This window comes from Hyla sarda, chromosome 3 (assembly GCF_029499605.1).
Source record: "Hyla sarda isolate aHylSar1 chromosome 3, aHylSar1.hap1, whole genome shotgun sequence".
In the NCBI taxonomy this organism is placed as follows: domain Eukaryota; kingdom Metazoa; phylum Chordata; class Amphibia; order Anura; family Hylidae; genus Hyla; species Hyla sarda.
This window is the reverse complement of record NC_079191.1, coordinates 95,481,911-95,509,277: the sequence shown is the minus strand read 5'-3', so window position 1 is coordinate 95,509,277 and position 27,367 is coordinate 95,481,911. Positions and strand designations below refer to the sequence as shown.

The window sequence follows — 27,367 nt, the reverse complement described above, 5'->3', positions numbered from 1 at the left end:
CCATAGCCAGCAGGGGTGAGGTGGCACTGGTGCCACCTCACGATCGCCCTGATTCGTCGGCCGGTTTACCGGCCGACCAATCAGGGCACCTGCTGCAGGTGTCACTCCCGCAACCCGCTCCGCCCCTCTTCCGGAGGACGTGAGCGGGTGCGGGACGTGGATCCCGGCAGCTGGGGACCCCGATCCCCGGCGTCCCTGTTGGGATCGGGGCCCCAGGAGCAGCGGCGGCGAGGGACTGACCTGGGGAGCAGCAGTTGGAGGTGATTGACAGCCTCCTGCTGTTGCTTAGCAACAGCTCCCAGCATGCAAAAAGGGCATGCTGGGAGCTGTAGTTATGCAACAGCAGGAGGCAGACCACCACAACTCCCAGCATTCCCTTATGGGCATGCTGGGACTTACAGTTTTGCAACAGCTGGAGGCACATTTTTTCTATGGAAAAGTGTACCTTCAGCTGTTGTATAACTACAACTCCCAGCTTGCACAAACAGCTAAAGTGCATGCTGGGAGTTGTAGTGGTGCATCTGCTGGTTGCATAACTACAACTTCCAGCATGCCCGTTGGCTGTCGGTGACTGCTGAGAGTTGTAGTTTTGCAACAGCTGAAGGCACACTGGTTGTGAAACTCAGAGTTTTTTTTTTACCTAACTCAGTGTTTCACGACCGGTGTGCCTCCAGCTGTTGCAAACTACAACTCCCAGCAGTCACCTTACACCATGCACCGTACATGCTGGGAGTTGTAGTTTTGCAACAGCTGGAGGCACACTGGTTGTGAAACACTGAGTTAGGTCACAAACTCAGTGATACATAACCAGTGTGCCTACAGCTGTTGCAAAACTAAAACTCTCAGCATGTACAGTCTGTCAGCGCATGCTGGGAGTTGTAGTTTTGCAACAGCTGGATGTTCCCCCCCCCCAAGGTGAATGTACAGGGTACACTCACATGGGCAGAGGTTTACAGTAAGTATCCGGCTGCAAGTTTGAGCTGCGGCAAATTTTCTGCCGCAGCTCAAACTGCCAGCGAGAAACTACTGTGAACCCCCGCCCGTGTGACTGTACCCTGAAAACACTACACTACACTACACTAACACAAAATAAAAAGTAAAAAACACTGCATATACACATACCCCTACACAGCCCCCCTCCCCCTCCCCAATAAAAATGAAAAACGTCTGGTACGCCACTGTTTCCAAAACGGAGCCTCCAGCTGTTGCAAAACAACTACTCCCAGTATTACCAGACAGCCGTTGACTGTCCAGGCATGCTGGGAGTTTTACAACAGCTGCAGGCACCCTGTTTGGGAATCACTGGCGTAGAATACCCCTATGTCCACCCCTATGCAATCCCTAATTTTGGCCTCAAATGCACATGGCGCTCTCACTTTGGAGCCCTGTCGTATTTCAAGGCAACAGTTTAGGGCCACATATGGGGTATCGCCGTACTCGGGAGAAATTGTGTTACAAATTTTGGGGGGTATTTTCTGCTTTTACCCTTTTTAAAAATGTAAAATTTTTGGGAAAACAAGCATTTTAGGTAAAAAAAAATTTTTTTTTTTTTACATATGCAAAAGTCGTGAAACACCTGTGGGGTATAAAGGTTCACTTAACCCCTTGTTACGTTCCCCGAGGGTTCTAGTTTCCAAAATAGTATACCATGTGTTTTTTTTTGCTGTCCTGGCACCATAGGGGCTTCCTAAATGCGGCATGCCCCCAGAGCAAAATTTGCTTCCAAAAAGCCAAATGTGACTACTCCTCTTCTGAGACCTGTAGTGCGCCAGCATAGCACTTTTCACCCCCATATGGGGTGTTTTCTGAATCGGGAGAAATTGGGCTTCAAATTTTTTGGGGGTATTTTCTGCTATTACCCTTGTTAAAAATGTAAAATTTTTGGGAAAACAAGCATTTTAGGTAATTTTTTTTTTTTTTACATTTGCAAAAGTCATGAAACACCTGTGGGGTATTAAGGCTCACTTTATCCCGTGTTACATTCCCCGAGGGGTATAGTTTCCAAAATGGTATGCCATGTGTTTTGTTTTTTTTGCTGTATTGACACCCTAGGGCTTCCTAAAGGTGACATGCCCCCCAAGAACCATTTCAGAAAAATGTTCTCTCCAAAATCCCCTTGTCGCTCCTTCCCTTCTGAGCCCTCTACTGCGCCCGCCAAACACTTAACATGGACATATGATGTATGTCCTTACTCGAGAGAAATTGGGCTACAAATACAAGTAAAAATTTTCTCCTTTTACCACTTGCAAAAATTCAAAAATTGGGTCTACAAGAACATGTGAGTGTAAAAAATGAAGATTGTGAATTTTCTCCTTCACTTTCCTGCTATTCCTGTGAAACACCTAAAGGGTTAAAACACTGACTGAATGTCATTTTGAATACTTTGGGGGGGTGCAGTTTTTATAATGGGGTCATTTGTGGGGTATTTCTAATATGAAGACCCTTCAAATCCACTTCAAAACTGAACTGGTCCCTGAAAAATATCAAGTTAGAAAATTTTGTGCAAAATTGGAAAATTGCTGCTGAACTTTGAAGCCCTCTGGTGTCTTCCAAAAGTAAAAACTCATAAATTTTATGATGCAAACATAAAGTAGACATATTGTATATGTGAATAAAAAAAAATTATTTTGAATATCCATTTTCCTTACAAGCAGAGAGCTTCAAAGTTAGAAAAATGCAAAATTTTCATTTTTTTCATCAAATTTTGGGATTTTGCACCAAGAAAGGATGCAAGTTACCATAAAATGTTACCACTATGTTAAAGTAGAATATGTCACGAAAAAACTATCTCGGAATCAGAATGATAACTAAAAGCATTCCAGAGATATTAATGTTTAAAGTGACAGTGGTCAGAATTGCAAAAAACGGCCGAGTCCTTAAGGTGAAAAAGGGCTAAGTCCTTTAGGGGTTAAAGGGGTATTCGAGGAAAAAACTTTTTTTTTTTTAGATCAACTGGCTCCAGAAAGTTAAACAGATTTGTAAATTAATTCTATAAAAAAATCTTAATCCTTCCAATAATTATCAGCTACTGAAGTTGAGTTGTTATTATCTGTCTGGAAACAGTGCTCTCTGCTGACATCTCTGCTTGTCTCAGGAACTGCACAGAGCAGAATAGGTTTGCTATGGGAATTTGCTTCTACTCTGGACAGCTCCCGAGACACGTGTCATCAGAGAGCACTTAGACAGAAAAGAACAACTCAACTTCAGCAGCTCATAAGTACTGAAAGGATTAAGATTTTTTAATAGAAGTAATTTACAAATCTGTTTAACTTTCTGGAGCCAGTTGATATATTAAAAAAAAGTTTTTTCCTGGATAACCCCTTTAATACCACATACTCATAAGGTTTGTTTTCTTTTTTTCCATGGTTGTCGAGGGCAGATGTATGCAACTGTGAATAGAACCTATGGGACCTCAGAAACATCATCTTACACAAATTAAATATGATGTATGTGGATGTAATTCAGCCTTATCAGCTTTTTAGTTCAGGTGTTATATGACTAGGTGTTATAGTTTTTATTGGTCAGTAATTGATCTGCTGTTTTGCTGACATGGTAATATTTTTTTATCTTAATAGAAATCAGACCTTGTATTTCATCTCCTTGTCTGAATGCGGGTGTTTGCAGAGACGTGGGGATTACTTATGTGTGCGTTTGTGCACAAGGATTCACTGGGACGCACTGTGAAAGAGGTAAAATCCAATACTAGCTGTTTTTTTTTATGTTTCTGGACATCTTGAATATGAAAAAAGTAAGATAGCAGCACTACAAGGAATAAAAAGGGTGTAAATCCTCCATGGCTCACATCTCCATTCGAGGAAGTCTGAGACTCTATATCAGTGGTCTTCAACCTGCGGACCTCCAGATGTTGCAAAACTACAACTCCCAGCATGCCCGGACAGCCGTTGGCTGTCCGGGCATGCTAGGAATTGTAGTTTTGTAACATCTGGAGGTCCGCAGGTTGAAGACCACTGCTCTATATGGTTGATGATAAATAAAGAACTTTCTCAGTTCAGCTCAAAGGGGCCTTTCTCAGGCAGAGAGACATAGAAATCAGAAATACTTTAGACTTATTAAGTTAATAAGCCAGAAATATCTATTGTATTTTGTTCTTTCTGCTTATACAAATTGAAATCTATTAACAGCTTTATCAAAACGGTGGTGCAGAAATCTATTAACAGCTTTCGGTGGTGGATGCTGTAAGGGCCTGTTTACACTATGGAATTTCCACTTGCAGATGACTCTCATTGAGCTCAATAGGATTCTGCTGCTCATTTTACACTATGGAAGTTCTGATGTGGAATTGGATTCCTGGAGGATTAAATATTTTTAATCTTTTGGTGGAATCCAAGTCCCGGCACGGGGTCGTAGTAAATGGAATGGAATGGTGCAACATTAAATGGGCACTGTCAGATACAAAAACATTTGATATGTTGTAAAGCATGTATAACCAATAGGTTTTGCAACTGCGTTCATTAGAAAATTTTCAGTATTTCATACTGAAAAGGCCAGTCAAACAACTGCCCCCCCTGCCTGCTTGGACATATACTAGTCCTGCTGTGTCCATGAGTCATCACCTATGTCATGGACACACTTCCTTGATTGACAGCTGTGAGCGCAGGGCTCACAACAGGAGGAAAAATCCCCCCACTGTCAGCTTGTGTCCCGCTACTGTCAGTGAGGACAAGCTGGGAGTTGTAGTTTTGCTAATGCTAGGGGAGATGTGAGCAGACAGCATACTGAGCGAGGGGGCGGAGACCTGCACAGTGAGACCACGCCCCCTCCATCTGAGAGGAATTCAGACTAGTGAGCGAAACTAAAAGTGTAATAAAAAAATAAATAAAGGTGCTAGACACATAAAAATTACATGTACATGATCAGGATTAGGTACTGAGTGATATACTAAAAAAATGATTTTTTTTGTTGGATCTGACGGGTACGCTTTAAGTGCCAAATTCAGAGGAGGCTGCTACAGACAAAATGTCTGCTGTTTGAATTAGACCTATTTGTACTGCAGTTTTCCATCATTGACTATGCTGAGACAGCCCTTTAAAGCATTACTGTCATTCATACAAACTTTTTACCTGTTGTCTAGCCATGTGAAAATTTTAGATTGCACTCGATATCAGTTCTGAGACCGCTGCCATTTTGAGTTATAATTCAGCATAATTATAATTCAGCATAATTCAATACCTGGCTGGCCTCTCAATCAGACTGATGTGCTTTACCTATTACTCACGATTGCAGTGGATTTTAGGATTAAGACCCGATGAGGTTTAAACTGTGTGGACAACATGGCAATAGTCTGTACAAATGACAGTAATGCTTTATATCCTCTTCCAATACTATTCCTAGCTTTCCACATTTTTGCTATTTTTATGCACACGTCTACTACAATAGAAAACATGTTTGATTTTTTTTAACAATTTGCTTTACTCTTTCTCACCATATATTTCTAGAAGTAAAGCCTTGTTCCTCATCTCCTTGTCTGAATGGTGGAATGTGCAATGATAAATATGATAGTTACAGTTGTGTGTGTACATGGGGATTCACCGGAAAACACTGCGAGACTGGTAAGTCAAAGTTGAAGCAATTGTTATTTTTAATTTAATTTACTTTGCAGCAATGAGTTTGCATATCATTCCATCACTCCAAATACATGTGTAAGCCTTGTTAGGAATATTCCATTCACACATTGATATCCCGGTCATCAGGATTGGTCATCAACATTGGATTAGGGGTGGTCCAAAAGCCAGTAGAGTCATGGTGGTCAGTTCTACACTGTGAATGGATAAAGAAGCCTCAGCTTTATTCTCTGTGTAGTGGTCCTGCAAGGTTACTGCAGCTCAGTTTTAGATTGCGGGGGTTCCTGCGATATATGAATATGCAGGGGTTATTACGTGCCGCTCCCGGGAAGAGCCAGGGCCCTGTACAGGAGATCACATCCCCTATCGTTTGAATACTGATAAAATTCCTTTATCTGTGTATAGAAGACCCTTTTAACTGTTTATCAAAACATTAAAAATAGTCATACACATTATAGTCCACATCAGTCCTAACAGTTCAAGTCTGGACATACATGACCGTAAACAAAAGAGGAAAATCTTTCATTAATCGTTCATGGTCAAAAGATCTCTCATAAATGAGAGACTATCGTCTGTTTTTGATTAGTTAGAAACATAGAATGTGTTGGCAGATTAGAACCATAGAATGTGTTGGCAGATTAGAACCATATTAGAATTAGATTAGAATTAGATTAGAACCAGATTAGAATACTATGAAAAGTTCTTGATCTTATCTTATATGAAGGCTAGTCTTATTACTATCCCTATCATATATGAAGGATAGCCTTATGCCTATCCCATGCATGCTTAAACTCCTTCACTGTATTTGCAGCGACCACATCTGCGGGAAGGCTATTCCGTGCATCCACTACTCTCTCAGTAAAGTAATACTTCCTGTCCTCTTGTGGTATTTTTTCTTCTTTTAAATATCCTCTCCTTCTTTAGTGTGTTGATTTCTTTAACGTATATAAAAGTCTCTATCATATCCCCTCTGTCTCTTCTTTCTTCCAAGCTATACATGTTAAGGTCCTTTAACCTTTCCTGGTAAGTTTTATCCTGCAATCCATGTACAGTGACCCCTCGACCTACGATGGCCCTGACATACGATAATTTCAACATGCAATGGTCTCTCAGAGGCCATCGCATGTTGAAGGCAGCATCAACATACGATGCTTTTGTATGTCGGGGCCATCGCATAAACGGCTATCCGGCAGCGCAGACTGCTTCAGCTGCCACCGGATAGCCGTTTACGGTGCCCCGTGTGGTCCGCTGACGATCACTTACCTGTCCTTGGGGCTCCGGCGCGTCCTCTTCGGGATCCCTGCATCGTCGGCGCTCTCCATTGTCGTCATCACGTCACTGCGCATGCTGTCCCGTCATCCAATAGGAGGGGCGTGCGTAGCGACGTGATGGCCGGGACGGAGAGCGCGGTTGCCGGGGAAGCAGAGGCCTTGTCGGGGACGCGGCGACAGCGACATCCCGGGCAGCGGTGACGAGCGGTGCCCGTCCGGAGCGCGGGGACAGGTGAGTACAACTTCCTCTAACAGTGGTCTTCAACCTGCGGACCTCCAGATGTTGCAAAACTACAACTCCCAGCATGCCCAGACAGCCGTTGGCTGTCCAGGCATGCTGGGTGTTGTAGTTTTGCAACATCTGGAGGTCCGCAGATTGTTGACCACTGTCCTATACTTTACATTGCACGGATCCCACAACATACGATGGTTTCAACAAACAATGATCAACCATCGTATGTTGAGGGAACACTGTACTAGTTTAAGATCTTCTCTGAATTCTCTCTAAAGTAGCTATATCCTTCTGGTGATACGGTTAAGACATTTATCTGACAATCATTTTGTATAAATCATCCGTATGGCTGCCTTTAGTCTGGTTGGTGCTTATGGTCAGTCTATGACATAAAACAAGCCACAATTAATTACAGCGGTCCCTCAAGTTACAATATGAATTGGTTCCAGAACGACCATTGTATGTTGAAACCATTGTATGTTGAGACCATAACTCTATGGAAACCTGGTAATTGGTTCTATAGCCACCAAAATGTCATCCAAAAATAGGAAAAAGTGAGGATTAAAGAAAAATAAGTAGATAACTAAGACAGATAAAGCAAATCCTTCCATATAAAAGTAAGAAAGATCTGCTGGGAGCTGTAAATCACTGTCTATGTAGAGGACAGGAGCTTCTTCAGGGTCCTGTACAGAACATGCAATGTCCTAAAAAAGTAAAATGGAGCCGCACCTACCTGATGTCCAAAGGAGAATCTAATCCTGGCACAGGTAAAGAGTAGTACAGAACATGTAATACCTCCCTGTACTGTAGGAGGCATTACCAGACAGTCAGTCAGTGCATACACTTCAGTAATACAGGGGTTTTACCAGTGAATAACCATTCTGATTGGTCGATTCTTTCAGCCATTGTCATGTTTCACAGATCTGGACTGTCTGTACATTGTATGTTGAGTCTGGTTTCACGTTGCAATGGTCCAGAAAAGACCATTGTATGTTGAAACTATCATATGTTGAGGCCATTGTAAGTTAAGGGATCACTGTATTTCATCATAATAAGTTCATAACTGTTCCAAATGTCTGTCAAGAAAAAATTATAAAAAAACAATATTATATATACATACATTTCATGCTAAATACTGTACCAGAAGTTACTGTTGAGTATCAAAGGGTATAATGTTTTTACCAATCATTAGACTTTTGTTAATCTTATTGTTTATTACTTAATCTAATAGCTGCTTTGTGTTTTTTCCCGTCATACCCAGAGTCCAGGCCTTGTCTGTCATCGCCTTGTATCAATGATGGTACCTGCGAGGATATGGGTGATGGTTACATCTGTGTGTGCCCCACTGACTTTACTGGAGTGCACTGTGAGACAGGTAAGAAGTGCTTGAATACCTCTTTATATCAAGTGTTCTACTATATGGGTAAAAGTGTTGTTATAGAAACTATTGTGCTGTCCATACTAGGGCGAAGTATAGAATCATATTACAGAGATACAAAGTCCAACTTAGTACAGTGACCCCTCGACTTATGATGGCCTCGACATATGATAATTTCAACATATGATGGCCTCTCAGAGCCCATCATATGTTGAAGGCAGCCTCGACATATGATGCTGCTGTGTGTAGGGGCCATCATACAAACAGCTATCTGACAGCTTCAGCAACTGACAGATAGTTGTATAATGTGCCCCGTTCTGCCTCCTGTTACTCACATGCTGTCCTGCTAACTCCCGCAGGCTTCCACTGTGAGCTCCATGTAAGCCCCGCCCCCCCAGTGCAGCCATAGCCAATAACATGCAGCATCTTGCTGCAGGCATCCAATGAGCTGCTCCCCTTCCTTTCCTATAGAGCTGTAGTCGGCAGGATGGTAATGGAGGACATTCTGTCCCCCCTGAAGGTATTTAAAGAACTGTACAGTACTGTATGCGATGTCACACATCATATACACACTATACACCCCATACATCAATGTTTCCCTATCAGTGTGCCTCCAGCTGTTGCAAAACTATAACTCCCAGCATGCCCAGACAGTTAATGGCTGTACATGCATGCTGGGAGTTATAGTTGTGCAACAGCTGGAGGCACCCTGGTTTGTTAAACACTCAACATACACTCCACATACAATGGTCATCCCAGAACCAATTAGCAGTTTCCCATAGAGATATGTATTCAACATACAATGGTTCCAAGGCCCCAGAACCAATTACCATTTTTACATAGACATATGTACTCGACATATGATGGTTTCAACATATGATGATTCTCCTGGAACCAATTAATATCATATGTTGAGGGACCACTGTAATATTACAGCTAGCAAGTAAATGCCAACTATTCTGCATCAGTTAATAATGTAGATGACCATTAAGCATATATTATCCTCCAGGGAGAAGTAGGATGTGTCATTTTTTTGTATTTTGTACCAGGTTAAGTTAAAGCAATTTATTATATATTTTTTTTGTCTTTTATAAGAATTGGCCAATACCTAGAACTGCTGCTAGCAATGATGCTACAAAGTTAGATGTATTTTTCTAGGGATAATGGGGGAGATTTATCAAAACCTGTCCAGAGGAAAAGTTGCCCAGTTGCCCATAGCAACCAATCAGATCACTTCTTTCATTTTTAACAAGGCCTCTGCAAAATGAAAGAAGCAATCTGATTGGTTGCTATGGGCAACTGGGCAACATTTCCTTTACACTGGTTTTGATAAATCTCCCCCAATATGTCCAGTCCACTTCTACCAGTTTCATCACCTGGTTCCCTCTTATTAATAAGGTTCCAATCTAAATACACATTTTGGAAGCCTATAGTGTTTTGGAGCCAAAGCTCAAGACATCAGCTCCACCAACATTGCAGAGTACTTGCCATTATTTAAATGTATTAATAATAAAGAATTATTCCAAAGATACAGAATAAGAGGTTCTAAAAGCACAGAAGACCTCACTCTTGAGTCTTGCTAAATACGTGCAGGAAATGGCCAGATCATTTGACTATGCTGGGGGCCATTAACCCGTTTACGCAAAATCAGGTACATGTACCTGATGATTAGCCGTGACTTCGCGCAACATCAGGTACATGTACCTGATGGACATAAACTGTCACAGCGCCGCCGCGCGCTGTGACAGTTTTATGAAACTTGCTGTGCTACACAGCAGGACCTCCCTGAAGCCGGCCAGGGACCAATCGCAGCGGTCCCCGGCCGGCGATCGCTGCTATTGGTCCGTCAGTTCAGACGAACCGAAAGCAGGGATCTGGCGGAGGTCTCCTCCTTCCCCCTCTCCTCCGTCGCTTCATTCAGTGAAGCGATCGGTGGTGAGAGGAGGCCGCCCGCAGCAGGGGAGGCCGCCCGCAGCACTCAGGATCGGAGCGCAGCTCCGATCCTGAGTTAACCCTGTAGACGCTGCGGTCACTGTGACCGCGGCGTCTATTAGGATTACAGAGGGAGGGAGCTCCAACTGTCACCATCGGCGCTCTGCAAAGTGAAAGCAGAGCGCTGATGGTTGCCATGGCAACCGGAGGACTGACAGTAGCCTCCGTTGCCATGGCAACATGAGTGATCAGTCTCTACCTAAGGTAGAGACTGATCTTTCCTATGCCTGTCAGTACTGACAGACATAGGCAAAATTCAATGGAGTACAGATGTGTACTCCATTGAATTGTGTGTATAACAGTAAAACAAAAAAAAGTTAAATGTGAAATAAAGTGAAAAAGAAATAAAAAAAGTGAAAAAAAAATCAAAATGTGAAAAAAAATTAAAATAAAAAATGTGAAAAATAAAATGAAAAAAATTGGAAAAAATAGTAAAATAAATTATATATATATATATAATACACCCCCAACACAAACCCAAAAATAGTCCCCCCAAAAACATCAACATGTCCCGCAAAAAAAGAGTCCTCACACAATTGCGTCAGTGAAAAAATAAAAAAGTTATGGCTCACAGAATACGGCGAATTAAAAACGTGATTTTTTTTACAAAAATCGTTTTTATGCTATAAATGAACTAAAATATAAAAAAAAGCATACAAATTTGGTATCGCCGTAACCGTATCAACCTGCAGAGTAAAGTTAACACGTCATTTATACCGCATGACGAACGACCTAAATTATTTTAATAAAAAACAACTGCAGAATAGATTTTTTTATGTATATCACCTCATAAAAAATAAAATAAAAAACGATCAAAGTGTCACATGTGTCCCAGAATGGTACCAATAAAAGCGTCAAGTTGTCTCCCAAAAATATTTTTGCACCCCAAGGCCTCTGCGACTTTATATGATGCCAACAAAATATCCTAAACTAAAAGGGTGCCCCAAAATCCACATAGCACTCCTTCATGTCTGAGGCCTGCATGAGAGACACGTAGCGCACAAAGGCCACATATGGGATATTTCTAAAAACGTCAGAATTCAGGGAATAAATCTTGAGTTTCATTTCTTTGTCGACACCTACTGTGTTACAGAAAAAAATGGATAAAAATGAAAAATCTGCAAAAAAAATGAAATTTTTTAATTCAGCCTCCACTTTGCTTTCATTTCTGTGAAGCACCGAAAGGGTTAATAAACTTCTTTAATGTCATTCTGACTACTTTAAGGGGTGCAGTTTCTAAAATGGGGTGATTTATGGGGGTATCTAACATACAGGCCCCTCAATTCCACTTCAGAACTGAACTGGTCCCTGAAAAATCAGATTTTGAAATTTTCTTGAAAATCTGGAAAATTGCTGCTAAACTTATAAACCCTCTAACATTCTAAAAAAGTAAAATTATGTTTATCAAATGATGGGAACATAAAGTAGACATATTGTAGATGTGAATTAATCATTAATTTGGTGCGATATGACTATTTATGGTACAAGCATAAAATGTAAAGTCTAGAAAAATGCAAATTTTTCATTTTTTTCGCCAAATTTTTCATTTTTTTTTACAAAAAACGCTGAATATATCAATCAAAATTTACCACTAATGTAAAGTACAATATGTCACGAAAAAACAATCTCAGAATTGGGTTGATAAGTAAAAGCGTTCCAAAGTTATTACCACATAAAGAGACACATGTCAGATTTGAAAAAAAGGCCTTGGTCATTAAGGCCAAAACAGGCTGTTGAGTAAAGGGGTTTTAAAGTAAATGGTGCCATTGTCAGTACACTGTGTTACAAGTCGACATACATTTTTTATAGGTTTTTCCACCCTGGGGACTACTTTGGTACATCCCACGGTTCCTATGTCCCCCAATGCTTTGGGACTAAACTGATTAGCTCAGTCAGTGGTCGGGGTATATCCTGCCAGGAGGGGCCGACTTATTTTTTGTTTAATGCCTAGTGTCGGCTTCCTAGTGGCAGCAAGATATACCCCACAGTTCCTGTGTCCCCAATGGATCCTCAGAGTAAGAGATTTTACAGTAAGTATAAAAAATCTACTTTTCTCCTGTTATTAAACATTTCCCTCTCCCCCCCCCCCCTTTCTGCTGCCTAAATCTTCTTCTCTGAAGATCAGCTTAGCTGTGTCTGCAAGGCAAGCAATAAAAGTCTATGGAGGAGGAAGCTCAACCCACCAGATCTGGGAGAACTCCAAATTAGTGTTGAAGCCTGCAGAGCAGAAATCTGCTGAACAATATCAAATACAAGTTATATAATGAACAAATAGTGCTGCTCCTCATGTACACACACAGGACAGCTTATCCTGAAAATTCACCTGAAATGACAGATACACTTCAATCAGAAAATAATTATTCACTTTAGTGGGGAATATATGTCTGGTTGTCAGAGGAGTAAGCACAGCTTGCCTCATTTTTTAGTAATACAGCATTTATATAAACATGGCAGTAGTTCAGTAAGTAAAAAAAAATAAACACAATTACCAAACTTTACTGTAACTTCTGAGTTACGAAAAATATTTTATGTTTTAGTGGAAATACTCTTTAATGAGTACGTTTTTTTTTATAGCCCAATGAGTAACTAACATCTCATTACAAGTTGGCAAAATGTAAACATTTACTTCAATGAAATATAGTTTTATAATATATGTTATTCATTCTACTTCAGTTTTATTTTTGAAATATACTGGAAGTTTGTTTTTATTATTGGCTAGGAGCAATTCAGTTTTTTATACTGATATTTTTACGTCACACTGTATAAATGCCAGGTTACTAATACTGATGTTAATAATACTGGTGTTAATAATACTGGTGTTAATAATACTGGTGTTGTCAGTGTTTCCCACTTGTACTTTTTAGTTTATTGCTTTAAAGGAGTTATCAAACCTTATAAAATTGAAGGGCTATCCTCCAACCAGCTGTTTACAGTGGCTGTTGTGGGGTACAGTTATATTTTGCTCGTTCTTGCATCACCATACTCTTAGTAGTGACAGTAAAGGTTCAGGTTGTATGTGGTACTAATAATTACTCATATATCATTTGCATAGTGTTTATTTGTGTTGCACACTTAAATAATGAAATAAAGACCCTAACTTTTTTAAAGGGGTTCTCCGGTGCTTGCACATCTTATCCCCTATCCAAAGGATAGGGCATAAGATGCCTGATCGCGGGAGTCCCGAAGCTGGGGACACCCGTGATCATGCACGCGGCACCCAGTTTGTAATCAGTCCCCGGGGCATGTTCGCTCCGGGTCTGATTACGGGCGACAACCGGGCCGGCGGCGTGTGACGTCACGCCTCCGCCCCGTGTGACATCACGCTCCATCCCTCGATGCAAGCCTTTTTCTCCATTGGCAACCTCTGGAGACCCCCTGTTTTGGCCCACCTTCAGGCTATAGGGCTGGCTTATACAGGGGCTACACTTTTATTCTGGGGGAGCAGTGGCACCTGAGGGGGCATGTCATATCTGGGGCACTTCACTTTGTGTGTGTGTGTTTGGGACTACATCTACAGCGCCTTATATGCGGCTGTCAGCCGCGGCGCTGTTACGGTCCGGGTGCTCTCAGCGCCGGCTTGCTTTCTCTTTGCCGGCAGCGCCTTATCCGCGGCTGACAGCCGCGGTGCTGCTACGAGCCGGGCTCTTCAGCGCTGCTTACTTTCACTTTCTCCGGCAGTCTCTACCGGCGTTAGGCTGCCCGCTCTATTCCCCCGAGCGCATATGCAGCTGACATGTGCGCTCGGGACAAGGAGCGGGCGCCATAACAGTTCTTCTCGGCCGGTATATAGCTCCGCCCACAGGGCTGGAAGCTGTCAGAGGCGCGAAGCAGCCTCCAATCAGCGCCGTGGGCGTGATTTTCAGTGAGAAGGGGTCAGTTAATCAGTGCCTTGCTTCAGGCACGCCCCTCTCTTCCTATTGGCTGGCCTGTTCCTTCACTCTAGCTGCATGGAGCGAGTTCGCCTCACTGCAGCTGACAGGGGACACAGACTAGGGTGAGAAAGTTCCTTTCTTTTTCCCACATTATGTCCGTACCCAGAGCTGTTCCTCCCTCTAAACAGAAACCTGGAACTTCAGTGACTTATTTTGTCTGTAAGCACTGTAATACCAAGATGTCTGGCTCTGCTGAGCCCACTTGCCCTGCCTGCTCCACTGCTATCCCAGACCCCCTGGTACCCCCTGATGCCCTTTCGGTCCCGGTGGGTTCAGCCGCTCCACCAGCCTGGGTTTCTTCCCTGACCCAGTATATGGCTGACTTGACCCAGGTCTCCCGTTCGGTGGCTGAGGCCTCCCGGGAAGTGGTGCCCGCCTTGAAGGGGTCTTCCCTGCGCAGGACCTTTGAGAGGGCCCGCTCCTCGTCCGTCTCCACATACTTCACGCTCTCACAAGCGTACTAGGGGTACCTCGTCTGACTCTTCCATTGAGTCTTCAGATAGACGTAAGCGTTCCCCTCGTGGGTCCCGCCCCCCTGTTATCTGGGCACAAGCTTCGCTCCTCCAGAGGACGTTCTCGGAGTCGCCATTCTGCCAAGCCAGTGCCGCGTACACGGTCAGGGTCGCCCCACTCCAGGACTGCCTCTACTCATTCACATTCCCCTGGTGAACTGGTGGACGAGGCTTCTGAGCTGGCATCTGACTCAGAGGACCGCTCGGACTCAATTGCAACGGTGAACTCATTTGTGACGGCCATAAGAGACACCTTTCACTTAGAGGACCCAGGATCTTCGGATGTCAATCCAGGAGTATCCTTTCATTGTGCTAAGCCAGCACCTCAAAGGTTCAGCTCTCACGCTGATTTTGACGACATTCTGGAATCTGCATGGAAACATCCAGACAAGAGGTTCCCAGGAATCAAGACAATTCAAGAACGTTATTCAAGAACGTTATCCATTTGACAAGGACTTTGTCGCTAAGGTGGTTTCCGCTCCCTATGTGGATCCACCAATCTTCCGGATCTCTAAGGCGACTACACTGCCTCTGGCAGATGCCGCTGCCTTCAAGGATCCCACGGACAAGAAGGTAGAATCCTTAGCGAAGTTTGCTTCTGAAGCAGCTGGCTCTTCTCTTCTTCCCATCTTCGCCTCGACATGGGTGTCCAAGGCCCTGTCAGAGTGTTGCCAAAAGCTCCATCAGGATATCTTAGCAGGATCCCCCCCAGAGTATCTATCTGCTCTGGCTCTTCAATGCTCTAAAGCTGGGGACTTTCTGTGTGCAGCTTCCATGCAGTCAGCCCATTGTTCTGCCTTTACTGTGGGTCACCTAGCTCTATGTGGCTTAAAGCTTGGAATGCGGATGCCACTTCCAAAAGGTCTCTTACTGAGCTTCCCTTTACGGGTGGCCGTTTTTTTGATGAGATTATCTCTGAGGCAACGGGAGGTAAGAGTTCCTTGTTACCTCAAAATAAGGCTCGCCCCACTTCCCAAAGGAAGTCCTTTTCCTTTCGGTCCTTTCGGACCTCGTTCCGGGCCCGCCCGTCTTGGAAGTCGGACTCCAACCGGTCCGGCCGTTTTGCACCCAAATCGGACAACCTCACACCCACTTCTGCATGAAGTGAGGCCCCCACCCACGGTTTCTTCTCGGGTGGGAGGTCGTCTCTTGCTTTTTCGAGACATCTGGACCTCTCACATTTAGGACTCTTGGCTCAGGGACGTGGTGTCCAACGGTTACCGAATCGAATTCGCCTCCCTTCCGAGGGATCGCTTTTTTCGATCCCGGGCCCCCTGGTCTCCTCCTCTGGCGAAGCAATTTTGAGCGGCTCTCCAGTCTCTGCTTCTCCAGGGGGTTATCGTTCCCGTTCCTCCAGGGGAACGGTTTCGGGGTTTCTATTCAAATCTTTTTGTGGTCCCCAAGAAGGACGGTTCTGTGCGACCAATCCTAGACCTCAAGTGTCTCAACCGTAACCTTCTCATTCGCCACTTCCGAATGAAATCTCTCCGTTCGGTGGTGGCGTCCCTGGAACAAGGGGAGTTCCTTTCCTCGGTGGACATTAAGGATGCCTACCTCCATGTGCCAATATTTCCGGGCCATCATCGGTACCTCCGCTTTGCGGTCCTGGAGGGACACTTTCAATTTGTAGCCCTTCCCTTCGGTCTAGCCACGGCTCCTCGGGTCTTTACAAAGATCCTTACGCCAGTGATGAGCCTGTTACGGTCGAGGGGAATCTCGGTGATACGCTATCTGGACGACCTTCTCATCAAGGCTCCAACCAGAGCCCAGACTCTGGAGAATCTGGACGTCACTCTCCACACTCTGACTCGCTTCGGGTGGATGATCAACCGGCACAATCAGTCCTCCGTCCTACCCAGTCTCTAACCTTCTTGGGACTTCGATTCGACACGGCCTCTGCCTGAATTTGTCTTCCGCCGGACAAACGTCTGGCGCTTCGTTCAGGGGTCCGCTCCATTCGGACCCAGGTCTCAGTCTCCATCTGCACTTATATGGAAGTTCTGGGTCGGATGGTGGCAACTATGGAGGCCGTACCCTTTGCCCAGTTTCATTACCGCTCCCTTCAACTGGCGATTCTCTCTCGATTGAACAGGTCTCCTCTGTCCCTCGATCGTCAGATTATTCTCCCTCGCAGGGTCCGTCAATCTCTGCTCTGGTGGCTCCGCTCCCCCCTTCTTCTCCAAGGGCGGTCGTTTCTTCCCCTTCACTGGCAGGTTGTTACAACGGATGCCAGCCTGTCGGGCTGGGGCGGCATGTTCAGGGATTGGACGGTTCAGGGACTCTGGTCTCCCCAGGAGACCCTTCTTCCGATAAACATATTGGAATTACGGGCGATTCTTCTTTGTCTTCTTCATTGGGAGTCCCGTCTTCAGTCCCGTCCTGTCCGCGTTCAGTCGGACAACGCCACGGGCGTGGTGTACATAAATCGACAGGGCGGCACTCGCAGCTCGGCAGCCATGGCCGAGGTGACCAAGATTCTGACCTGGGCGGAGAGCAAGGTTCCGGCCATTTCGGCGATTCACATTCCGGGAGTGCTCAACTGGGAAGCGGACTTCCTCAGTCGGTCCTCACCCGACCCCGGTGAGTGGTCTCTACATCCGGAGGTCTTCACGCAGCTCTGCGACCTCGGGGCACTCTGGACGTGGACCTCTTTGCGTCCCGGCACAATCGGAAGATCCTTCCTTTTGTGTCCAAGTCTCGGGACCCTCAGGCACTGGCCGTGGACGCCCTAGTGATTCCTTGGGCGGGGTTTGCCCTACCCTATCTGTTCCTTCCTCTTCCGTTCCTTCCCAGGGTGCTGAGGACGCTCAAGGCAGAGGTCGTCCCCGCCATTCTGGTAGCTCCAGATTGGCCCCGAAGGTTGTGGTACGCCAACGTAGTCAGGCTCCTGGACGACGCTCCACTGCGCCTTCCGCTCCGCCCGGACCTACTCAGGGTCCTCTTTGCCACCCCAATTTACAGTTGCTGCATTTGATAATGTGGTGGTTGAGACCGCGGTTTTGAGAGCCCGCGGGTTCTCTTCCCAAGTCATTCACACCATGCTCAGCGCTCGTTAGCCCTCCTCCGCAAGAATTTACCACTGTACTTGGCGGTCTTATTTTCGTTGGTGTGAAGCTCAGGACTTCTCCCCGGTAACCTTCTCGGTTCCCGGTCTTCTCTCCTTTTTGCAGTCGGGGTTGGAACTGGGGTTGTCTCTTAGTTCTCCTAAAGGTCAGGTTCGGCCCTTGCTGTTCTTTTCCAGAGGCCCCTGGCTTCTAATTCTCATGTCCGGACCTTCCTACACTGTTCCTCCTTATCGTTCACCCTCTCCCCCTTGGGACTTGAATTTAGTTCTGAGTGCCCTCCAGGGTGCACCCTTTGAGCCCCTTAGAGAGGTTTCTCCCCGCCTCCTTTCTTGGAAAGTGGCGTTTCTTGTTGCTATCATCTCCATCCGGAGGGTGTCTGAACTGGCAGCTCTTTCCTGCCATTCTCCGTTTCTGGTGATCCACCAGGATAAGGTTGTTTTCCGGCCAGATCCTTCCTTTTTGCCTAAGGTGGTTTCGGCCTTTCACCTCAATGAGGACATTGTCCTCCCGTCCTTTTGTCCTGCTCCTTCTCATCCTAAGGAGCGCTTACTACACAAGCTTGATGTAGTTCGGGCTGTTTGGTCTTATCTTTCCATCACTTCTTCGTTACGTCAGTGTGATTCCTTTTTCGTCCTTACGGAAGGTCGTCGCAAGGGACAACCTGCTTCCAAGGCCACCATTTCTCGGTGGATTCGGTCCGCCATTTCGGAAGCCTATCGCTGTAAGGGGAAGGTTCCTCCTTTCAGGGTTGTGGCTCATTCTACCCGTTCTGTTGGGGCATCCTGGGCTCTCCAGAATAGAGCCTCGGCCTCGCAGATTTGCAAGGCGGCTACCTGGTCGTCTTTGCACACTTTCTCAAGGTTTTACCGAGTTCATACTTTCGCATCGGCTGATGCTAGTCTGGGTCGTAAAGTGTTGCAGGCGGCAGTGGATCGGCCGTCTGCCTAACTGCTTATCTGCCCACCCAAGGGACGGCTTTGGTACATCCCACGGTCTGTGTCCCCCAATGGAGCCGATAGAGAAAAGAATATTTTTGTTTACTTACCGTAAAATCTCTTTCTCGAAGGATCCATTGGGGGACACAGCTCCCGCCCTTTTTGGGATTTTCCTTAGGTTCTCTGTCCGAGGGTGTGTTCAGTTATGTTTTTTCTTCTGGTTCTCGGACAGTTTGGGGTTTTTCTTTGACCTGTTTGTCTCCTCCTATTGCTCTGGAACTTAAACTGATTAGCTCAGAGCCTGAAGGCGGGTATATCCTGCTGGGAGGAGCTGACATTTTTTATTACCATAGTGTCACACCTCCTAAAGACAGCAGCATACACCCACGGTCTGTGTCCCCCAATGGATCCTTCGAGAAAGAGATTTTACGGTAAGTAAACAAAAATCTCCTTTTTCCATATTGGTGGAGAACCCTATTAAAAGTTTTTGCCGACAAAATGCTGAAGACATGACATAGCCTTTAATCTTCACTTCATGGATCTCAATGGAAGAACTCCATGAGACGTGGCTCTATGAAATGTCCGCATGGATTTAGATAATTGTAGAATCTGTTTGAAAGAACATTTCCTCTGTTTATTAACTGGAGCCGTGAAACATGAATTGTGACTGGATATGACCTTTACAATTTTTGTTGTCCGATGACTCACCAAATCAAGAACTATTTACTCATCTTGAACTTCCAGTAAATACTAAGATTTAGCGTTTTATTCCAATATGTTTAGCCCTTGTGTTTAGTTGGTGTAATATGATAGATGTGTTTATTGGATTATAGCATTTTCCTAATACTTCTGTACCATAACATTTTGTGATGTTGTTCCATAATTTATTGAAATCTTTATTCTCCATTCCTGTGCGTCTTAGTCCCTATGATTCTAATAATCTGCTAACTGTTTATGAATGGAAATTAGACTGTGACTATTGTCCAACTTTCTACAGGGTCTTAAAGGATACTGTAGGTATTTAAGGGGAAAATGTCACTGTTATTTTTTTGTTTACTTGGGTGGTCCTAATCATCCATTGACAACGTTCCATGTACTGTATAAGAGTATATAGCATTTTTTTTACTGAGGTCAAAAAGTTCAATTTTGGTCTCATCTGACCAGACCACCTTCTCCCACATGGCTTGTGTCAAACTATTCTTTCCATTTTCTGAAATGGATTTTACATAGCAAGTGTATTTGTACTGAGATTAAATTGCAGATAGTTGGATGGGACTTTTGAAGGCAACCGGTTGCACCAGATCTTTGTAAGGAGTTTTAACCTCCCTGCGCCCGGTATATAACGCGGGGTCACTTACAGCCGGGACCCTAGGCTAATAGCGTGCGGCACCGATCGTTATGCCATTAACCCTTTAGAAGCGGCGTTCAAAGTTGATCGCCACGTCTAAAATGAAAGTAAAAGCTTCCCGGCAGCACAGTTGGGCTGGTCGGGACCATCGCGGTGAAATTGCGATGTCCCAATCAGCTAGAACGCGAGCAGGGGTCCCCTTACCTGCCTCTGTCATGTCCGATCGGCGATTGCTCATAGCCTGGGGGGGGGCTATAACACTGCAAAAAAAAGTGTGAAAAAAAAGTTAATAAAGATAATTTAACCCCTTCCCTAATAAAAGTAAGAATCACCCCCCTTTTCCCATAAAAAAAAAAACCCTGTGTAAATAAAAATAAACATATGTGGTATTGCCGCGTGCGCAAATGTTCGAACTATAAAAATATATAATTAATTAAACCGCACCGTCAATGGTGTATGCGCAAAACAATTCCAAAGTCCAAAATAGAGTATTTTTGGTCACTTTTTATATCATGAAAAGCAGATCAGATCAAGGCGCAATTAATGAGCCCTCATACCGGCCCATACGCAAAAAAAAATTTTTTAAAGTTATAGGGGTCAGAATATGACTATTTTAAACGTATACATTTTCCTGCATGTAGTTATGATTTTTTTTTAGAAGTAATACAAAATCAAACCTATAATATATCATTTTGGACCGTATGGACCTACACAATAAAGATAAGATGTCATTTTTACCAAAAAGCCCCCAAAAGTTACAAAATGGCATTTTTCTTCAATTTTGTCGCACAATGAATTTTTTTTCCGCTTCGCCGTGGATATTTTGGGAAAATGACTAATGTCACTGCAAAGTAGAATTGGTGGTGCAAAAAATAAACCATAATATGGAATTTTGGGTGCAAAATTAAAAGCGTTATGATTTGTAGAAGGTGATGAGGAAAAAATGAAAATGCAAAAAAGGAAAAACCCTGCGTCCTTAAGGGGTTTAGTAAAAAGGGTAAATACATATGCAACAACAAAAGCGTGGTCTCAAATGGCTGGAGGTGCTCAACCCCAAATGCAGATGTACAATTGTGCATTTATACTGGGGGAGCAGATCCTGCCCTTGTAGTCCGTTGCTAGGGACGATCCCCAGCATAAAAATGCATACAATGGAGGATGCCTTCAGCGGACTACAAGTGCCACAATAGAATCCTACACCAGATAAACGGTGTGGATGTGTTACAATTAGAACAATACAGGAATTTAGGTGCACTATGTGGTAGATGTAAACAATGACATTGGCTAACCCTAAACACTGATGTTAAAATTGAGACATTAGCCAGTGTATCCTTGTATGAAGGACATACCTGATCCCGCACACCAACGCCAAGGTTTCTCAAGTGGCGCGGGACCTAACACTAACCTACCTGTGCGTGATAAGCAAAACCAGGGGCCAGTGGGCAATTACGGCAGCATTAGGCTGACTCACAGCCTCCCCCCAGGTACGCTCCAGTGTGGCTGAGCACACACATACAATGGGAGGAGGGAGGCAGACTATAAGCCCCACCCGAGTTGGCTGATGTAGTTGCTGGTCTCACATGTGCACCTTAATGCTGCCTTGAAGATGTTCAAGGTGCATTGTTTACATCTACCACATAGTGCACCTAAATTTCTGTATTATTTATATGAATACATATGCACATCACCACTTTTCAAATTTTTATTTCTAAATAATTTTGAAATTCATGTATTATTCCCCGTAGTAATGATTGACTATTTTGTGTTCATCCGTTACATAAAATCACAATTTAAATATGTGGTTATACCATGACAAAATGTAGAAAATACCAGATGGTGAATATGTATATAATGTACTGTACAGGAATAACTGTCAGTCACTGATTGGGACCACCCACTGGACTCCTAAAATGAGCAGGGATTTCGATCAGTAAGTTACGAGTTATACAGAATCTTTTCCCATAAACTATATATCAATCTGCACAGCTCCTCCTGCTGTAAATCAATATACCTGCAGATCAAACTGCTTGTTCAAAATGGCAGGTTCTATTTAAAGAATATTGTTTAACATTTTCATCCAATTTTTGACATTCAATCAGTTAAATGATATAGTGTTCAGGATCAAGTTCTCTACATTATCCTCTCTCCTTTATGTTCTAGAGATGTTGGAACTACCGAGACCATGCATCTCCTCTCCATGTCAGAACAATGGTGTATGCAGTGAATCAGATGGTGCCTATTTATGTGACTGTCCTGCTGCTTATACTGGGATCCATTGTGAGAACCGTGAGTATCCTATCCTATTACTATAGACCTTCAGAAACAAAAACGTTAAGCTGGGTTCTTGGTCCCAGTTAAAACTTTTTTGCAAGGTTTATCCAACCTGTGGTTTCCATTATACCTGAATAAACATAAACTATTCCCTATAGGGGAGTCTTTTTTGTACATGCCTTCCCCTAATGGTGAACTGATTCAGTTGAATTATACAATTTCCATGTTTATAAGCAAACATACACATATTGCTGATATTTGTACATATGTGGAAGAAACAGTTGGGAGACATGAATTGGGTATCAAGAAATATGAAATGAGGAACTAATACAGCAGAGTACAACATGAACAGAATCTCCATTTCTCTTAATACAACCATAAGAACTCTCTAAACTAGTGGTTCTCAACCTTTTTTGGCGGCTCTACCCCCAAAGGCTGAAAGTATGTCCGCGGGTACCCCCTCGCGCGGAACTTACGCGGACAAAAGGCGTGTTCTGACTTTCTTACTAATGCGATACTTAATCCCCTTGTGCCATTATTCCCCCTCCATCTTTATCCCCCTGTGCCATTATTATCTGAAATGGCAAAAGGGAATCAGAGGGAGGGGGGAATAATGGCACAAGGGGATTAAAATGAAGAAGGGGGGAATAAATGCACAGGGTATTATCATTACCATCTTTATCCCCCTGTGCCATAATCCCCCCCTCCCTCTGATCCCCTTTTGCCATTATTTCCCCCTCCATATTAATCCCCTTGTACTATTATTCCTCCTCCATCTTTATCCCCTTGTGTTATTATTTCCCCTCCATCTTTATCATCTTGTGTTATTATTCCTCCTCCATCTTTATCCACTTGTGCTATTATTCCTCCTCCATCTTTATCCACTTGTGCTATTATTCCTCCTCCATCTATATCCCCTTGTGTTATTATTTCCCCTCCATCTTTATCATCTTGTGTTATTATTCCTCCTCCATCTTTATCCACTTGTGCTATTATTCCTCCTCCATCTTTATCCCCTTCTGTTATTATTTCCCCTCCATCTTTATCCCCTTGTGTTATTATTCCTCCTCCATCTTTATCCCCTTGTGCTATTATTCTTCCTCCATCTTTATCCCCTTGTGTTATTATTTTCCATCCATCTTTATCCCCTTGTGTTATTAGTCCTCCTCCATCTTTATCCCCTTGTGTTATTAGTCCTCCTCCATCCTTATCCCCTTGTGCTATTATTCTTCCTCCATCTTTATCCCCTTGTGTTATTATTCCCCCTCCATCTTTATCCCCTTGTGCTATTATTCTTCCTCCATCTTTATCCCCTTGTGTTATTATTTCCCCTCCATCTTTATCCCCTTGTGTTATTATTTCCCCTCCATCTTTATCCCCTTGTGTTATTATTCCTCCTCCATCTTTATCCCCTTGTGCTATTATTCCTCCTCCATCTTTATCCCCTTGTGCTATTATTCCCCCTCCATCTTTATCCCCTTGCACTATTATTCCTCCTCCATCTTTATCCCCTTGTGTTATTATTCCCTCCTCCATCTTTATCCCCTTGTGTTATTATTCCTCCTCCATCTTTATCCCCTTGTGCTATTATTCCCCCTCCATCTTTATCCCCTTGTGTTATTATTCCCCCTCTATCTTTATCCCCTTGTGTTATTATTCCCCCTCCATCTTTATCCCCTTGTGTTATTATTCCCCCTCCATCTTTATCCTCTTGTGTTATTATTCCCCCTCCATCTTTATCCCCTTGTGTTATTATTCCCCCTCCATTTTTATCCCCTTGTGTTATTATTCCCCCTCCATCTTTATCCCCTTGTGTTATTATTCCCCCTCCATCTTTATCCCCTTGTGTTATTATTCCCCCTCCATCTTTATCCTCTTGTGTTATTATTCCCCCTCCATCTTTATCCCCTTGTGTTATTATTCCCCCTCCATCTTTATCCCCTTGTACTATTATTCCTCCACCAACTTTATCCCCTTATGTGTTATTATTCCCCCTCCATCTTTATCCCCTTGTACTATTATTCCTCCTCCATCTTTATCCCCTTGTGCTATTATTCCTCCTCCATCTTTATCCCCTTGTGTTATTATTCCCCCTCCATCTTTATCCCCTTGTGTTATTATTCCCTCCTCCATCTTTATCCCCTTGTGCTATTATTCCCCCTCCATCTTTATCCCCCTGTGTTATTATTCCCCCTCCATCTTTATCCCCTTGTGTTATTATTCCCCCTCCATCTTTATCCCCTTGTGTTATTATTCCCCCTCCATCTTTATCCCCTTGTGTTATTATTCCTCCTCCATCTTTATCCCCTTGTGTTATTATTCCCCCTCCTCCATCTTTATCGCCTTGTGTTATTATTCCCCCTCCATCTTTATCCCCTTGTGTTATTATTCCTCCTCCATCTTAATCCCCTTGTGCTATTATTCCTCCTCCATCTTTATCCCCCTGTGTTATTATTCCTCCTCCATCTTTATCCCCTTGTGCTATTATTCCCCCTCCATCTTTATCCCCTTGTGCTATTATTCCTCCTCCATCTTTATCCCCTTGTGTTATTATTCCCCCTCCATCTTTATCCCCTTGTGTTATTATTCCTCCTCCATCTTTATCCCCTTGTGCTATTATTCCTCCTCCATCTTTATCCCCTTGTGCTATTATTCTTCCTCCATCTTTATCCCCTTGTGTTATTATTCCTCCTCCATCTTTATCCCCTTGTGTTATTATTCCTCCTCCATCTTTATCCCCTTGTGCCATTTCCCCCCCTCCATCTTAATCCCCTTGTGTTATTATTCCTCCTCCATCTTTATCCCCTTGTGCCATGTCCCCCCCCTCCATCTTAATCCCCTTGTGCTATTATTATCCGATATGGCAAAAATTATTTTTAACTTTAAAACTTTCTTTACTTCGCCGGGCCTCCTGCGGTCCCATTGCCTGCCCCTTCGTGCAATGCTCGGCGGGGCCACGCGTTCGGCGGGGCATCACTGATGTGTGACGTCCTCCTGCGCTATGCGGCACCTCTGCGCAACGTCATGGGAGGTCAGACGTCTCCCCGGCAATGACGCAGCTCCCTTACAGTAGCCGCGCTGCTGTACAGTGAGCTGCTGGGGCTCTGCGCTGACAAATACTGGCCAATGCATTGCCGGTATTTGTCAGCTTATGAACAACTTTGGTATTGCAAAAGCAGACAGGAATGTGTCATCTTCGGGCAAAAATTTTTTTTTTACCTAAGCACAAAAGATTAAGTATTTTTACACAATAAGATGGGAGCTCAACAGAGGGCATTATGCAGAAGCAAGAGTGTGAAACCCATCTGAGAGAATCTTCAAATTCTGTCAAAGGTCAAATTCTGAGAGTAAATTCTGTTTTAAAGGGGTACTTAAAGGGGTTTTAACCCCTTAAGGACCCGGGCTTTTTCCGTTTTTTCATTTTAAATTTTTCCTCCTTAACTTAAAAAAATCATAGCTCTATATGATGGCTTATTTTTTGCATCACTAATTCTACTTTGTAGACATTAGTCTTTTTACCCAAAAATCTATGGTGAAACGGAAAAAAAATCAATGTGCGACAAAATTGATGAAAAAACACTATTTTGTAAGTTTTGGGGGCTTCCGTTTTTACGTAGTACATTTTTCGGCAAAAATGATACCTTATCTTTATTCTGTAGGTCCATATGGTTAAAATGATACCCTACTTGTATAGGTTTGATTTTGTATAACTTCAGAAAAAAATCATGAATACATGCAGGAAAATTTAAAATGGTCATCTTCTGACCCCTATAACTTTTTTATTTTTCTGCGTATGGGGCGCTATGAGGGCTCATTTTTTGCGCCGTGATCTGAAGTTTTTTTGTTCTGATCAGACTTTTTGCTAACTTTTTATTCACTTTTTTGTGGTATAAAAAGTGATCAAAAATGCGCTATTTCGGACTTTGGAATTTTTTTGCGCATACGCCATTGAACGTGTGGTTCAAAAAGTGGTATATGACGCTGGGCCCACCGTGATATGATGCGGGGTCACCGTGTGACCCCGCGTTATATCGCAGGACCGGGACCCAGGACGTATCCATACGTCCTGGGTCCTTAAGAGGTTAAAGGGGTACTAGACATATTATCCCCTATTCACTTAGCTCCGTGCCGGATGACTGGCGATGCCGGTCGAGGGCTTGTGACGTCACGGCCACACCCCGCTCGTGACAACATGTCCATGCCCCCTCAATGCAAGTCTATGGAAGTCCTTCCCGTAGACTTGAATTGAGGGGCGTGGTCATGATGTCACGAGCCTCCAGCGCTGCACTTGACGCTCTAAACGAACGCCAGGTGCAACCGGGAGATCGTGGGGGTCCCCACCGGTGGGACCCCCACGATCAGACATTTTATTCCCTATTCTTTGGATAGGGGATAAGATGTCGAGGGGCGGAGTACCCCTTTAAGTAAGACTGCATCGGAGAGCTATAGACAGGATTTAAAGAAATCTTGTGATCATTGGGATATCATCACAGGAAAATAACTCCATGATAAAATTAGTTTTAGGAATTGAATAATTTAACCTCTTAAGGACCCAGCCATTTTACACCTTAGGACCCGGCCATTTTTTGAACATCTGACCACTGTCACTTTAAACATTAATAATTCTGGAATGCTTTTAGTTATCATTCTGATTCTGAGATTGTTTTTTCGTGACATATTCTACTTTAACATAGTGGTAAAAAAAAATTTGTAACTTGCATCCTTTCTTGGTGAAAAATTTGAAAATTTTATGAAAAATTTGAAAATTTTGCATTTTTCTAACTTTGAAGCTCTCTGTTTTGTAAGGAAAATGGATATTCAAAATATTTTAATTTTTTTTCACATATAC

The 27,367-nt window shown here is 43.6% G+C and overlaps 1 protein-coding gene across 8 annotated transcripts in view; it reads left to right on the top strand.

Annotated features, from left to right (window-relative positions):
* SNED1 (sushi, nidogen and EGF like domains 1) overlaps positions 1–27,367 on the top strand; it is a 180,943-nt gene that overhangs the window by 84,409 nt on the left and 69,167 nt on the right. For all 8 annotated transcript variants that reach the window (XR_008891052.1, XR_008891054.1, XR_008891053.1 and 5 more), the window contains 4 exons: positions 3,576–3,689; positions 5,457–5,570; positions 8,347–8,460; positions 22,408–22,533. Coding sequence is in view for 3 of the 8 variants with exons in the window: in XM_056564683.1 (XP_056420658.1) it covers positions 3,576–3,689; positions 5,457–5,570; positions 8,347–8,460; positions 22,408–22,533 (468 nt within the window). In the remaining 5 variants the exon portion in view is untranslated. The remainder of the gene's footprint in view (positions 1–3,575; positions 3,690–5,456; positions 5,571–8,346; positions 8,461–22,407; positions 22,534–27,367) is intronic.